The 17,049-nt window shown below is 43.6% G+C and overlaps 1 protein-coding gene across 1 annotated transcript in view; it reads left to right on the forward strand.

The window, feature by feature from the left end:
• Positions 1-429: 429 nt before the first annotated feature.
• The window catches only part of ptc (protein patched), a 96,035-nt gene continuing 79,415 nt past the window's right edge, over positions 430-17,049 (forward strand). Inside the window, exon 1 of the mRNA XM_019046959.2 lies at positions 430-623. Within this exon, the coding sequence (XP_018902504.1) occupies positions 555-623 (69 nt within the window). The 5' untranslated portion in view covers positions 430-554. The remainder of the gene's footprint in view (positions 624-17,049) is intronic.

The following is a 17,049-nucleotide window of genomic DNA, read 5'->3' on the forward strand; positions in this document are numbered from 1 at the left end:
CAGTATTCATTTCACTCCAGATAATTTCGAAGGTCGTCCGGACTCGACGTCCAGAGAAGGGAGGTTTCGATTTGTGGAGGAAGTGGGGCGCGGGGGGAAAGGGGGGAAGGCACCGAAATGAACACCCCCTCCAGCGCGAGCGTGCCGCAGAGGTTCCCCCTCTTACGTTGAGGACGGGACCGCCGTTCCACGGCGCGCCCCGGGGGGGGGGGGGGAGGGGGGGTGCCTTGGATCTTGTCTCTCCGCTCGGGAGATCAGTCAATCAGCCCGAATCCCAAAACGAATTGCGTGCCATGCCATGAGTGTGGCCTGGCTCCCAGGCGGCGGCCCGGCGGCGGGGGAAGGGGACGGGTAGGGGTCGACTGGGGGGGAAGGCGGCCGGGTGAGCCCTCATCATAGGCTCATTCAAAACAACTGTTTGGCTTACATTCAGTTTAGTTGTTACGATGGCCCGGGTTGGATGTATTTATGACTCAATGTGTCAAAAATGTGACGTGCGCTTCAGTTAATCGCGTGCGCGTGTTCGTGTGTGCTTGTGTAGTGATAACCTTAATATGGTTTGGAAAACTGCAGGATTACTTACCTTCAAACCCTACAAATGCCAGAATCTCCTCGAGTCCGATGTGAGATTTTTTCATTTTTCCTCTCGTATTAGCACTAATTTCTAAACCTTTATCACCATGTATTTTCCCCCTCATATCACGTGTTCTATATATTTTGAGACGATTTGCAATTTGGAAATTACAATAGCCTTCAATATTTTCTCTCCTAAATTCCTCTCATATTATTGGGAATACCCGTCCAGGTTACCAGTTTCCAGTAGATAAAGATATCTGCTGGGGGAAAAAAATTGTCCGAAAGCTGTTTTTTTGGTAGAAATCATTTTTCACGTAACTGATCATCACACCGTAATATCTAAACAAATCTGTGTACATCCTATCCTCTTTTTTCAATATCTAAGTTTTGTATGAAAGGTCGAATGTCTTTTTAAGCTTTCACGAGATCTCTTATCAATTAAGACCACCCACGTGACGGATCATTAGTCAAGAGCGCACGGGCTGTTTAAAAATATTCTGCAGCATCTTCTGTCCTCGTCGCTTGTCTGCTTGGCTGTTGTTAATCGCGGGAACTGCATAGATTTGGCATAATTTCTTATCACTGTAGAGACCACCCAGTGATAGTCCGAAACATTATTTTCCCACATGAGCAGATTTTTGTAGGTGACATATCATGACTAGGTACTGCTGACAGTTCCGCAGATGTGCTTCTCATAACGGCATGCATGTGCTTCAGTGACTCATAAGTGTTTGAAGATGAAATTCCTTCGCAATATTGTATTTCCTCAAGAAATCTGCTAAAAGCCGCATATTTCTCTGGCAGGTTCCTCTGAGCAGAAACGCGCTGATTTTGATATGAAAGAAAGTCGCGAGCACTTATCGAAACATTTCTAAGCTGGAATAGTATAGAAATGACCCTACATAGGTTGTCTGATAATAAACTGAAATTTTTTTTTTTAATTTTTTTTTTTTTAAATTAACTGAGTTTATTAGTTTATCGAGTTTGTATTGTATTGTCTGTTTGAATTGTAGTGAAGGAAGAACGATAGAACATTGGATGAAAATGAATCAGGTGTAGCATTTTCAATATAAGTAATCAGTTATCAATGAAAACACATGTATTCAATAATGTGAAAGGTTGATTATCAGTTAAAAAAAACCCACATGCGGTCATTGAACCGATAAATTTAGGTAACCTAGGTATGGGATACAATTATTTAACTTTTTTATTCATACGATAACCTGCTCTCATTGTCTAAATTATCGCATCATTACCCGCGTCTCGTATACTTTGGTGACAGTTTTAATTAAAATTATTTGAATTTTGTGGAAATTATTATAATTTTTTAAAAGAGCTATCCGCACAGAAATATTTCCGGTTGAAAACTGCATTTTCGCGTGTTTTTTTCTCCTTCCTCAATGAAACTCTTAAGCATTTCAGCCATTGCTTGTTAAATCTCATGTTTTTTCGTCCTGTCTTCCGAAGAATTCGGTAGCAATAAAGGTCCTTATTTTCACAGTCTTGGGACTGATTTCCTGTTGAGTAGGTAATTCAGTTTATGAGTTAGACTTATCTTCTAATAAAATTCACTGAAAACACCTCATTCATGGAGAGATAATTCCTCAACCAATTGAGCATGCGATCAACTGATGAGAAAATATCTGGTATCCGATATTACTTTTTTATCAAAAAATATGTTAGATTATCAAAACAAGCGGGACTTTTTTTTGGTGAGAATTCTGTAACGCACGGCACACCTCCTAGTTACGTCCATTATATCCAGAAGTATCGAATCTTTTCCACCTAGCTAAATCCTGTTGCAAATCAGGTTGGTAAAATTTCAAAAGCGCTATAAGCTCCAAAATGCGCAGATTTTGAAAGCGCAAATGAGGTGGTGAAAACAGGGTGTCTTTGCGCAATAAGTGATCACGATTGAAGCTGGAGAAAACATGATCTATAATTGCAACGTAACAACATTTGTTAATTGTGTGGTCTCGAAAAGTTGCTGTGCACAAGATAACCGAGCACACAAGTCTACTGAATATGTTTACCTGGGATTTTATGTTTGGAACTTAAAGCCGGCTTCCTTGTAATGCTTCGTTAGCATTGATTTCTAATTATGAACCCGGTCTGCTGGTGCTCCAATTCGATGACTCTGAAGTCTGAAGCAGTCAGTAACGTAAGACGTTTTTTTATCCAAGCTGTGGGTCCTGCCTAACTGGGTGTTCTGACTGGACTTCATTGTAACTCTTCCGCGAAAACAAATACTGGTAGGACGCGCGCTTGGAAAATTTTTCCCGACGAGTCCAGGAAGCGACTCTGTCACGTTCATCGTCTCAAGTCGGAAAGTTTAGGATTTGCAGCATTTATTACAGGAGGGCAACGTTCTATATATACATTTGAAGAACCAAAGCATAGTTCGGAAAATTGACCATGTCGCGTACCATGACCATCGAAAAGTCTGTATAATAGTAAACTTTATCGGCACAGTAGGCAACGCTGGAATTAAGGTAAAGCGTAAGATAAGTAAACCAAGAGCCTTTAATTTTTAGTATCGCACCCAACAAACACTGGACGAATTTCATTACAGCACCTGGATGCAACTATTTGAGCTTCACGGATGTCCGTGTTGCATACGCACGAATGTGAAGGCGTTTTAACGGTCCAGGTACTCACCACTTCACCCGCGGCGCATAGCCGTCGGTGGGTCGTTCAAGCAATTCTTTGTTTACACCATTAGGGAACCTCTCAGGCACGAATTGTTGCACACATGCGAAAGATGAGACCGTCTTATGTGCTTCTGTTCTCATTTTTCGATGTGTATTGAAAGAAAAAGCACGGCAAATTATGCTGGCGAAGTATGGTAAATTATGTGATAATAACTCTACTTGACTATTGACTCTAAAATACCGTAGTGTGCAGATAACCAGACATCTGGTAGCACTACCAAACTTTCGTTGAATGCAAAATGCTATCAGAGTTACGGTATTACGGCAACAACCGCAGGGAATCGACGTTGCCATTTTTCAAAGTCATAACATTCAAATATGCATTGCTTTCGCAGAAAAGCGGTTACAGAGCTCGTATTTATACCAAAAACCGCGGAAAATTTTCTGCGTTTCTTTTTGATTAAAGACGAGGGCCGACTCACATCAATCATGTATCGCTCCATGAGCTCTAATTAAACGAAGTCGTAAAGTTTGCCATTAATTTTGCTGGATACATAGTCAGCATACCCGCCGCGGAGTAGTGATCTATCTGAAAAACACATACTAACAGGGCCGAATTAAGGGGGTGGCGACATGGGCCGCGGCCCATGGCGGCAAATCTAGGGGGCGGCAAATTTTGCAATTTTTTTGAATGTAGGTATAAAAAAAATCGGATCTAGAAAAAAAAATTACAAACGGGAAAAGGCTACAAAATTTCTCATTTCCTGAGAGTATAGTAATTTCTAATTTTGTCGTCTTTCAGTGATACAAGAGACAGCACCTTTAATTAGTCGAGTTAAGAGAGGAACCAAACACACAATTTGGCCTGGAACGGCGCGACTTACGGAAAAATGATGACGAGGACTTGAGATGAGAAAGAGAAGCCCTCGGCGCAGCAGTCGGCATGTAATACATATTAGCGCCTACAAGACTACACGAATACTTCACGCATTGCATCAAACACAGTGCGGTTATTCGTTATTGTGGTCAGCGTGAAACGGATAGCGCCTACAAGACTGCACGAATACTTTACGCATTGCGCAAAACACGGTGCGGTCGAAGCGGCGGCGGAAGTTAAAATCATTAAACCAAATTTTGTGTTTGTTCTTTCATAATTTTTTTCGTTCATTTCTTATGAATGGAAGGCCTTGTCCATTAGAGATAGGTTTACGAAACTTGACTTTCGCGCAAAGTTCCGTGACCGTCTTATGCACCCCTCCCCCGCTGGCACATTCACTTGATGGTTTTAATTGATGTTTCAAAACGAATGAGAAGGGGCGGCAAAATACAGGCGGCCCATGGGCGGCAAGTAGGAAAATCCGGCCCTGTATACTAATATTTTTCGTTAAACTTTGTTCGAACCAACAGACCAGACCATGCGTAATCTCATTTACATAAATTGTGTTTTTTCTTTGGAAAATACACGAAAATTTGTGAGAGGTGTCAGGCGTCTCTTTAAACTTCCGTCTGCAAAATTATACGAGGAAAAAATATGAGAATAACAACACTATGCAACTTTGAATGCGATATTATTACAGGACGCTCATTTCCGGTGGATATGAGCTATCATTGTAAAATTTCCCCTCCCACTCTGAAGGTGAAAATGATAACACCGACGGTCTTTCCACTATTCTTAAAAAATTAGAAATACACAGAATGCCACTCCATTATCAGCACTGGCGGTGCAAAAACTGAATGTTACGTCTTAAAATTTTCTCTTACAAATAATTTCTTAAATATGAACCGATTGATTTCAATGGAATCACGTGGCAGAACACAAATGTGAGTTGAATATCATGCTTACTTAGTAGGCAAGCATTTGACGACCGTATATACTTAATCAGAATTAAATTATTACTTATCAGCCATTCAACTGATAGTTCCAGGGAAAAAGAAAAGAAAAATATCAAAATCATGCATTTTGTGTGAGGTTATGGTAGCGGTTAAGTGTGTGTGCGTCCGTACGTTTTATAACCATAAGCAGTCAAACACATGAATAAAATCGAAGCCACAATAGGCCGGGGAGATATCGAGGAGCTTAATAAAATGTAGGGCGAGACATTTCGGCGCTTTAGTCTCAATCTCATTCCCAACATGAAATTTATAATAATACTAGCCGTTCTGGACGCGCTTTGCGCGTCCGTCGCGGCCAGCCAAGGGGCTGCGCCCCCTGGACCCCCGATCACTCGCTACGCGAGTGACATTCGGCTCGCTCCGGGAGCCAGTTTTCTCAGTGATTGGACATTTAATCACTAAGATGTATACATTTTGGAGACTCTGGACTTCTGGAGGCATAAATGATTTCGTCACAGAACCTTGCAGCCGGAGCGTGCCATCATTTGCACATGAATAGGTGTGTGGAGATGAAGCGATGATGGAGATCGATCATTTCTTCAAAAACGCATTTGACTGGGACATCGTCCCATCGGGTGACGGAAAAAGACAATCCATGGATCTCCTTCCGCGATTTGACTTGCTGAAGTAGCAAAAGTTCATATTTACCTCTTAAGAAGATTATCGGTGCCGTAGGGGTCTAAAAACTGCTCAACGATAGTATAGTTCGAGTTCCGAATCGCAATGAGCCCACTCGTGTTTTTTTCTTATACTTTCATCGCATATAAATTTCTCTGATGTTTTTGTTTTATTCTCTCTGATTGCATATTAGTAATCATATCCTCATTTCATTTCCTTTCCCTTTCCTTTTTCCCTTTCTGTAGCATCTATATCTATTTACAATTATTATTTTAAAATAGCTTTCCCCTAGTACACAATTGATGCTTCAAACGGAATCAATTGTTTTAATGACATTTCCGAATAAATCATGGGTTTTCCCAGGAAGGCAGCCTCTCGTCCCTCCCGGACTCTATTGTTGCCAGGCAAGTTGCTTTTTTAGCACTTTTCCCAATCCAAATCCATGTAAAATATTCACATTTATCGCACAATCTGGCAATCTCTCGAGTGAAATAGAAAAAGGTAGAATCGCTGAAAGTCTGAATCCTTCGAAGTTTATATTAATGATGATGATGATGATTAAAGCATTGAAAAGACGTTGAATATTGAAATACTAATTAAGTAAAAGATGTAGTTGGAAAAAGCTGGGAGGCGAGGCGGAGAAATGTTTACATTTGAGCAGTCAACAAATAGCTGATCATCAGTGCTCGAAAAGCGACCCATAATATGTGTTTCAATTTAAAAGGTTCGTACGTGCGGAAAGCAGTGGCGTAGCCAAAGGGGGAGGGGGGGGTCCAGAGATCTAGCGCTAGCCCCCCTCGCCGAAAAATTTCCTTAAAAAAACGCAAACTTTCGTGATTTTTCGAAATAAATTACTACCTGATGTCCCCCCGCCCCGCCCCTCCTTGGGAGAAATTTTTGACCGTAGACCACTCCCTTTCTCCCCCTTTGAACATTGGCGGATCCAGCAAATTAGCAACATTGTCTTTCCTCCATTTAAACCTATGGAAATGTATCGATTCTTGTAGGGACCAGGTGCTTCGACAAGAATCGATTATTCACCATAGATTTAAATGGAGAGACTCCGGTATTGCCGAATTGCTGCAGGATCCGCCTCTGCCCATGAAAAATTTCTGGACACGCCAGAGGCGAAAGGAAAAACTGAGCACTCGACCCAAGCTTTAATGGTTTTAATTTGCTTAGAGTATGTCCATCACTTCTCATAAAATTTCTTTTCCTTGTACGACTCAAACTCTAACTCCTGCGATCAAATCTTAACACTTGCGAAAGCAAATAGTGAGGAACCGTTCAAATAAATGTTGGTTTTAGGATTATTTCGGGATGTTATTTTAAAAAAACTTAACCAACTGAGTGAAAGAGGGAGTCGACACAAAAAGAGCGTATACACTTGATTGGATTGCGAACGGAGGACTGTAAATGGAGGTGAGATGAAGATGTTCCATGGAGCTCTGATTGTTCCCGCATGAAAGAGAAGATGGTAACCCACTGTGACCACCTGCCGATGGGGTCGAATAAAACGTCACTTCTCTGACGGAAGGGCGTATCTTGATTTTCGCATGAGCCCTAGGAAGCGCCGATTTAAATGTAAAAAAGGGCTCACGTAGAAATTGACATACGCCCCTACGTCAGAGGGGCGCCGAAAAGACATCACAAAGATGGGAACTTGACGTGGGGTAAGAGGAGAACAATATACGACTCAATACTAGAGAAAAGTAAGAAAAAGATCCACTCACTGTCTACCCCACGACTGCAGCGGATTTTCAGAATGCAGGTCACTAATAAACAAGCGATTCAGCATATCAGCTTGCAATATAAATTCTTAAAGGATGTAAACTTTCCTCTTTTTTGATTAGCATTCCCTTTAAATGGAACAGTTTAAGCCTTATAATTTCAATTCAAATTTGAAAATTGTATCAATGGATAAGTTGCGCTGGTCACAGAATTGTGTTTTGATGCTTAATTCTTGTAGATTATCTAAAAATAATAACAGCCGTCCAGACAGCAACTGTCCTTGTTTAATATTGGCTGAAATATCGCCCTTTGAAAAGTCGGGTTTTTGACGACATCAACCGCGGTAATGACACCCTCGGTTTCTTCCACTTTGCTTGCACATTTGCACTGGTTGTTCAACGAGAAACTGTGGTGTGTGGTTCAAGGGTTACCACCGCGGTGGATGACGTCAAAACCTCTACTTTTCAAGAGGCTATATCTCGGTTAATATTGAACGTCGAAAGTTGCTGTTTGGACAGATATTATTCTTTTTAGCTGACCCACAAGAATCAAAAATCAAAACACGACTAAGTGACCTGCGCAACTGACCCATTTCAAATGAGCAGCCCATATTCATGGCCGGATTAAGGGGGTGGCCACATGAGCCGCGGCCCATGGCAGCAAAATGTAGGGGGCGGCCAATTTTGCAATCTTTTTGAATGTAGGTATCAAAAAAAGAAGAAAAAATCGGATTCAGAAAATAAATTACAAACGAGAAAATGCGACAAAATCCCTCAATTCCTGAGAATAAAAGTATATTTAACATATAATGTTGTCGTCTTTCGGTGATACAAGAGACAACACTTTTAATTAGTCGAGTTAAGAGAGAAACCAAACACGCAGTTTGACCTTGAGCGGGGCGGCGCAGAGAGTAATGATGACGAGGACTGAGATGAAAAAGAGAAGCCTTCGGCGCGGCGGTCGGTATGGAACGCATAGCGCCTACAAGACTGCGCGAATACTTCACGCATTGCGTCAAACGTAGTGCGGTCAGCAGCGGTTGGCGTGAAACGCATAGCGCCTACAAGACTCCCTGAATACTTCACGCACTGCGTCAAACACAGTGCGGTCAGCAGCAGTCGGCGCGACGTGATACGCATAGCGCCGACAAGACTTCATGAATACTTCACGCATTGCGCCAAACACAGGGCGGTCGGCGCAGCGACAGAAGTTATAATTATTAAACCACATTTATGTTTGTTCTTTCATAATTTTTTCGTTTGATTGTTATGAATGGAAGGCCTTGTCCAGAAAAGGGATGGGTTTACGGAACTTAACTTTCGCGTAAATTTCCGTGAACTTTTATTCGTTCTGAACGTCTTATACACCCCCCCCCCCCCACCGGCACGTTCTTTTAACAAATTAGAAGGGGGCGGGAAAATACAGGCGGCCCATAGGCGGCAAGTAGGTAAATCCGGCCCTGCCCATATTTCAAGTATTGAAGCATGCCTAACAGAGAGAGACCAAGTTAACTGTGAAACTGCAAAAATGCGTATCTCTGTTGCGGTGTTTCAAAATCTCCACTCCACTTCATTGTTTGAAAGGAGGCGGAATGAACCAACATCATAGCTAGAAGTGCTTTATCAGATTTTTCGCCTCTTTACTCTCACTATTTAGCGTTGCGTATAGTCAAGAAATTTAGGGTCATATTTTTCAGGTCCAACTTCTCTTGAGTCCCCTGTGGGCTGATTATTGAAATTGATAGACAGAGCAAAAGATGAAGAGGACAAAAAGGATAAGAAGGATCCTATTGGTGCAAGCGGGTGGTTACAATGGACGAAAGACGTAGGTAATAGACTAATTAACGGCAACCCACGAGGGACCCGAGAGTTAGTCCATCATTTACACCTTCAGTCTATAAAAACCACCAATTTCAACCAATAGGATCGCTCTGAACTCCTCATGTCTTATTTATCTACAGTTTTGTTTATCGATTTCAATAATCGACCCGCTGACCCCGTGAAAGCTACGCGCATGATAACAATGTATCGAAATATGTAGTAAGAGTGAGAGGGGGAGGAATGAGATAGAGAGGGAGGATAATTACCTTTGCCGCACACCTTAAGAAAATCCTCCCATAAGGAGAGTCCATCGATGATGGGCAGGTTCACCTTAATTTATGGGGAGGAGCCCTGCGTATGAAATGGGGACACCACTGAGCTCGCTTCTCTCCAGTGGCGAGGCGTGAATGATCGACTATCGATGTATCCCCATTTGAAGCTGTGGTAAAGAATCGATTATTAGGGTGTTCGCTACGAACACCCTAATAATCGATCCTTTTCCATAGGTTTAAATGGCAGATCAGTCGGTATATCGCAAAGCACGCCAAGCCACTGCTTCTCTCCTTCGTTCGATCTCCTATCTCTACTTCCATCTCTGATTCTAACCTCGGAATGGGAGCCGAAGAGGCCAATAATTATATTATCACGCGTTGATTTAGTGCGAGCGGGAGGGATGGAGGGGGGTAGGTCGGTCAGGTGGATGGAATTCGAAAATCGCGCGAACGGTTGCGAGCCGAGCCGCGCCGCCTCGCGAGCATGTGTCATTGCAGCATTGTCAAATGATCGGGAAAAAATAAAGCGGGATGTGCTCTCACGGGCCCACGGGGCGGACCCGGGCCGCGAGCACCGCATTTGAGGGCAGCAAAGCTCGGAAGCCCCGAGAAGGAGGCGATTAAGCGCTGCCGATGGAATTGTGGGAATGTCCCGCCGACGAGGAAGAATGTCGCCGACGCCGACGGACGCCCGCCGCGACGCGACTCGGCTATGCTGCGATGCTGAGGAAAAACGCCGTATCAACATTCGGACGTTGCCAAATCTCCCCCTAGAAAATATTGTTATTCAAGGAAAATCCTCTCTATCCTAATATAGAGTCCCTTTATACTGAGAGTCAAGACAATGTGAATCCATTTCTGATTGGTTCCCGTATTTTAGGCCTTCACAGTGTCACAAACGGAATAAAGATTACAGTTTCACCGATTGCAAAGATTATAATCTGGAATGGACCGGGGAATTACGGGTTCGGCAAGGAACAAACGGAATGAGGGAAGGAACGAAGAAAGGAATTCGAGAATGGATCGATCAAAGATTACGAAAAACGTTCAATTTCTGTAATCTTTATTCCTGTTTGTGACTCCATGAGGGGTGTTGTTTTGACTCTCAGTATAAAGGGGCTCTATCCTAATTCAATCATTTTTAAGACTGCGCAATGGACGGGATGAGGATGGGGAATAAGACGGTCGATGGGTTAGGGTGAAGAAGGGGAGTTCAAAGTCCGTAAGTGGGAAATATCCCAATTAAAAATGGCCTGCGAAGCGGGCATTTAGTGGCGCGCAGCGTCCCGCAGGTTGGACCGCGTAGCAGCCAGGGGGCTGACCTCCTATTTACGAATACTTAGTTATCTCCGGAGTTTTCTTACACGTAAAATTAAAAGATTCCAAAAAAATTGGGAGGATAGTTTTTTGACAGTGAAACCACCAGACCACGCATATCGGTTTGCGACGTAGTAGACTTCCTGTCATACTTAATTTTTTAAATGGAAAACTAATGAATTTAAGTTCTTGAAAACTTCCGTAAATTTGCTTCTCTGCACAAAGAAACCTCTGTCAAAATTTTCAGGAATGATATTTATTTGTTCTCTCTTAAGACATCAAAATGGGAGGAGAGATTTTTAAAGACCGCAAACGAGATACATGGTCTACCAGACCATGTATCTCGTTTCACCATCGTTTCACCATCGCTTTGTACCCACATTGAAAAAAACTCCGAGTGTGGAAGGCTATGTAGACATAATACCTTTCGCTCTGGCTCAAAGACCGAATCAAAAGTTCCGGGCGCTGGAGCTTTGACTGCTCCGGGTTTAGGAGCCGGAGTAACGGGTGCTACGCTCGGAACTTTCAGCCTTTCAGCTCGGAACGGACGGTATATCTGTACAGTCCGTTAGCACGGCCTCCACGTGCCCGGTATGATTTTCTTCAGTGTAAGTTTCCCAAAAATGTTGTTTTTTTACTCAGAGCAAATTTGGCAACGTTCGCAGGTTCCTACGACGTTCTTCTTTAGCTCGACAGTATATGGATTCGACTTGTGGGCCGAGAGAGTGAGTCCCACGCTTCACGAGCGGACGTGGCAGTGGCGATTTTTGAAACTTGGCAACAGTATTTTTATTTCATCTAACTGTATGTAAAACAATCGATTCTTGGCGAGGCCTAAAATCGATATTCTTAACGGATTTAAATGGAGCAGAAACAAACTTCTAAGAGACCTCGCACTAACAATCTAAGAAATGTAATCGAGTGATGCAAACGTTAAGTTCGGGGGTCAACGGCACTTTTCGCCTAATGATGATTGATGAACAAATTTTTGAGGGAAAATTACGCCCAATGATGACGCATGAATGTCATCAGGGTTAGCACAAAATCTCGTTCAGCTAGAGCTAGAACGAGATTTTGCAAATTAGCCTAGGATTGCTATAATAATCGCCATAGATTAGTCCAGATCGCTAACTTCGCCGAAAGAGCGTCAGGAATTATGCAAGCGCCGTTGATGGGATAATCCACGGGCGTTTAAAAATGAGAGCCACCGAACGAAAAAAACTGCATCATTTTACAGGATATATCGCGTGAGGATGAACCTCTTCCGAACCAGAGGTATATTTGAAGACCAGACAAGAGAGACAAGAAAGACAAGACAGAGGTCTGATAGTTGCATCATTTCAAATCTCAATCAACAATGCAGCGGTTTAGATTAGCGAGTGATACGGTTGCTTGAGATCACTCTGTGAAGAAAATTGACGCCGCATTGAAACGCCATCATTGAGGAAAGATACTTCCCGGTGCATCGGCGGAGGCCGAATAGTTGCATCATTGAGAAACTCAACCAGCAGTTCAGGAGGGCGTAGATTATAGTGAGTAAATGCGGTTGATTCAGATACTTCCTTGATAGAGGATGGAGCGTCTTAACAAATAGGAAACGCCTTCATTGTGAAAAGATACTTCTTAGCGTGGCGACGGCTACTTCTGACGTAATAGCACTCTAGGTGACAGTTTTTCGCGAGAGGAAGAACTGATTAGCACAGCGGGAAGGAGTCTCTAGTCTCATAAAAAATAAAGTATACCGCGTTCTATGGGCCACAAGAAGACCATTTTCCTTAGCAGCGTTCCTTCCAGTGTCCCCGCAAACTAAGCTATAGGCCCTCAATTTTTTTTGGAATTATCATCGTATTTACTTAACATGGGCAACTGTCATGAACCAAAACTAATAGTGAATGAATGTCACCCATAGATTTCAGCACTGGAACTCAATTATGGCCTCCGAAAAAATCGGCATTTTAAAACCAAGGTTCAAGGAATCGAAGGGGAAGAGGGGCAATTCTTTTGCCCTGAAAGATATAAGACCCCTTTTAATCTCCCTTCTCTATACTCCCTCGCGGGTAGATACGAGAAGAACGAAATAGGGTGCGTGACTTTGCATCCTTCAGCGATGCATCCACCCTTATCTAACCTCCCTAACCTAACCTAACCTAACCTAACCTAACCTAACCTAACCTAACCTAACCTAACCTAATCTAACCTAACCTAACGGCTGGGTGGATCCATCGCAGATGGATGCAACGTCCTGAGCCCAACGAAATAATATCCCTGTAAATTTTGTTGCAAAGCCATTAAATCAGTCTATTCTCTCTGGTGGCACAGTTTTGCATCGCGGCTGCGTAGTGCGGGGGGGGGGGGGGTAGATTTGTCAACGCAGTGATGAAATACCAAGGCGAATCCCGTGCGGGGACCCGGGGCGGGCGCCTCCTCTGCGCGGCAGGAGCGGGGACGGGAGGGATGGGGATGGTCGGGAGCTCCTGGGATCTCTGCCCTGGGGGCTCCGGCTCCAGAGCCAGCGCGGATCGCATCCGGACTCGCTTGGGCGGTCGTCGAGACGAGGCGTTCGTGACTGATCTCTTTGATGAGTGCCGCTGCGCCGCTCCGCTCTGGAGCCATCCGAGCGTACACCAACCGTTGGCTACGGCCGCGAAACCATGTTGCCGTGCAAATCCCGGTCCCCGCTCGCGGAACTAACGCTGCAATCACCCACAGGCACCGTTCATAAATTGCGTCATGCACCAAGGGGAGGGAGGTACGGTGCCCATATAGGGCGAGATACTGCCATCTCAATCAGAAAAAGTGTGCCGCGAGCTGATTGGTCGGCGCAGGGCCGGATTAACGCCCAGGGACTGGGATGTTTGTCACTAGGAGCCCCAAATCCTGAAATTTAGAGGCCGAGTGATGTCTGAAATTCCAGGCTCAGGATCTCTCTAAATCTGTCTATTAAGCGTCCAGCCCACCTTCAAACTAGGGGCTTCAAAGAGGCTCATCGATGGAACTGTTGACTGTTGCCTTTCAAAGAACGTCGGCCCAACGATCTTGAAGGTAACCGATGTGTTCGGGATACATCGCAGATCAGATCTTGAAATTTTTAAGGAATTCCGTGCAGAAATGGCTGAGAAATAGAAGAATTAGTGCCAGTTTGAGAGCCCCAGTTTGAAAGTGGGCTGAACGTTTAAGACTCCAAGGATCCCCAGAGGATCTGGATTTTTTTTTTTTTTTTTTTTCTTTTTTTTTTAAACAAAACCGTCCAAGAAGCCTACGGGACCGGAGACGTGGCGTGCTGTACAGCACTTCGGCATCTCAGCTAATCCGACCCTGAGTCCACGAGTTTTAAGTTTTCATGGATACAGCGGACAGCACCGCTTATAGTTTTGGACAGAGACAAAGAGAGACCCATCACTATAACCTAATGGCGACAGGTGCGCGGACTCAACACTTCCGCATCATAGACAATTACAAGGCAGCCGCAGCTACAGCCCTCCACCCTTGTGTCGGCTGTTGACCTACCTACTAGGTGGATACCACGTAGCCTCGGGTGACGTGACGAGCGAAACAAGTTTACCAAACTTCATTATGTTTGCAGAATGACATACTCAACGTGTTGTCAACCATCCCCCCAGGGTGTAGATCAACAGTTGTATGTTGAAGTCCCGAAAGTAGAAGCTTCCATCATTGCCAAGATAGCAATGGAGGGTTTCTCTAAACCTCTGGCTTTGGACTAAGGTAAACAAATTAAATGGCGATAGACTTCCATACTTTCAGTGGCGCGCCCCCGCGGATCCTTCTATGCAGCAATGGACTCTCGAGTCCTGGATCCAGGCGCCTGGGAACGCTCTGCCGCCGGATTTTTTATTTTATTTAATTTTTTTAATTATTTCTTGAGATTTCAGGGTTTTGCCACTAAAGGGGATTTTTGTGGTAGCGACATAAAAGAGATGCTCTGTAGCCTGATCGAAAAATATGCATGGGAATATACTATTTTTAATTGTTGAAGTCCATTTCGAATATTATACTCTTTAATAAAGGAGAGGAATTGTCGAATCAAGGGTCTATGAACTTAACTTGAATGCGGTATTGGAATAAATTTCACTCTTAAAATATCCAGTCGATGACGTTCAACGATGTTCTGCGTTCCCATGTATAATGAAATTGCAACGAGATGAACGCCAAATTTTTGCGACCTCCTGTCTGTTATTGGTTCTTAAAATGTTCCCCTCCTCTTCTCAGCGTCCGGTCTCAGCCCTTTGTCTCAGTTCGTGCGTCTCAAATACCCACGCAGAGCTGCTCCTGATGGCTGCAAATGGCGGGCGTCCAGTGGCTATCATTAGGGTCAATTTTATTGTTGAATGATGAGACTCAGAAAGTGAAAGTATACCTAACAAGCTTTCATAAGTCTCTGACCACGCTGCAAGTTTCTTTTGTCTTCGACTGCCACGATCATGCGTTGACTTAATTAATAATATGTCATTCTATCGTAGCAAAAAAATTAGATTTGCCCGCCCGTCGCGTTTCTACGTCTATTGATATGGCCTTTCGAATCGGGTGGAGATGGAGGTCATCCACCTATAGGCGGGAACCATTTTTTGTTGGAGAAACGGGGTACCACAGGCAGAAATCCCACCAAAGGTCCAAAGGCACCAATTGGTCCAAGGGGGTCTGATGGGGTTCCCTCAGCTTCAAAGAAGGGCTTGAGAGCCCGCGGAAAAATTTGGAAAATTGAGGCGCCTCCGGAGAAATTGGGTAATATTTTTGCAATTCAGAATGACAATTTCTGGCTCAGTTCAGAAACAACGCATGCACCACTAGCACCCCCATGCACATAAATGTTTTTAGGGATGAGCGAGAAATTGTAGTTCTCAATTGCAAAATGAAGTCCAATTGAGGTACTGACTGTGTGAAAATTGAGGAAAATATTCATCCCTCTCCATTCCTTTTTCTAATATCAGATCGTTATAATGTGAGTCCTGCACTCCTGCTCAACCAGAGACCACACTATATGTCGGAACAAACATTGAGTAAATTTTAACTCTAATGCCACTGTCACGTCACCATATATGGTGGACTACCAGCTTTATACATACCTTTTAATAGGTGGTCATGTAACAAACCCTGGGCACACCCAAATGACTTCCTCGCCAAATCATTTCATAAACCATCCCAACGTTGACGTGTGTAGCTGCGTTTCATAGTTAAACAAGCACGGTGTAGTATGATTATTGGTATCATCGGATTTTGAAGGCGTTTTTTCGATTCGTCGTCCGCGAAGGCAGAGACCGCAGAGGAAGATGATACCGATTAGGTGAAAAGGTTGAGGGCTGTGCATAAGATACGTTACGTTCTAGGGACTAAAAGGGATCTGAGCCTTCGTTACGAGCGCTTTGCGAGGGGGGTGAGGGAAGGAAAGCCCAGCCCAAGGCTGCGTCATGTAACGCTGAAATCGGTTCAACTCGCCGATTTTTCAAAAGATTGACGCGATATGGAAATATTTTATCTAGTATTCATCACAAAACGAGAGAGGAAGGAGGAGGCAAAATGTCACAATTTTTTTAAAGGAGAGTACAGACTCGCGTTACGGACTCGCTGCGAGAGGATGATCCGAAAATTCCGATTTTGAGCGTCACGTATTTTATAAACAGACGCTAGGATTATCAATGAATTTGAGTTGGAAGCTCTACTTTGTAATTTCAAAGGCAGAGTTTGAGCCAAGAAAAGGATGAGAAAAAAACAACGGAACGGGCGGTCACACTCACCATACGTATAATCAAACGATTTTCGCCCAATTTACTTTTGAAGGGACTATATCCTTAATGCTATCGATAGAATTTCATTCATTTCTTCTACCTTGGTGGCCCATTAAGTTTTGTCGTTATTAAGTGAGATTTGAAGTTAAAAGTTTATGAAATGTCCTTAAGCGGTACTTGAAAATAAATAGGAAAAATTGTAGCACGAGGTGATGAAACAACTGTCCCGCCCTTTACCAAATAGAAAAATTGTATATTTTGCATTCCTCTAGGAAAATATCGTGAGCCAATCATCAGTATTCCATCCAGCGCGAATTTTTTTTCATTTCAAAGAAGTCACTCTTTGCTGGTGACAGTCGAACAAACACATCGGTCAGACCCTACACAGGTGAACAACCGTGAGTGGACCGAACCCAGGTTGAGAGTTGAG

This window comes from Bemisia tabaci, chromosome 1 (assembly GCF_918797505.1).
Source record: "Bemisia tabaci chromosome 1, PGI_BMITA_v3".
NCBI classification, from domain to species: Eukaryota; Metazoa; Arthropoda; class Insecta; order Hemiptera; family Aleyrodidae; genus Bemisia; species Bemisia tabaci.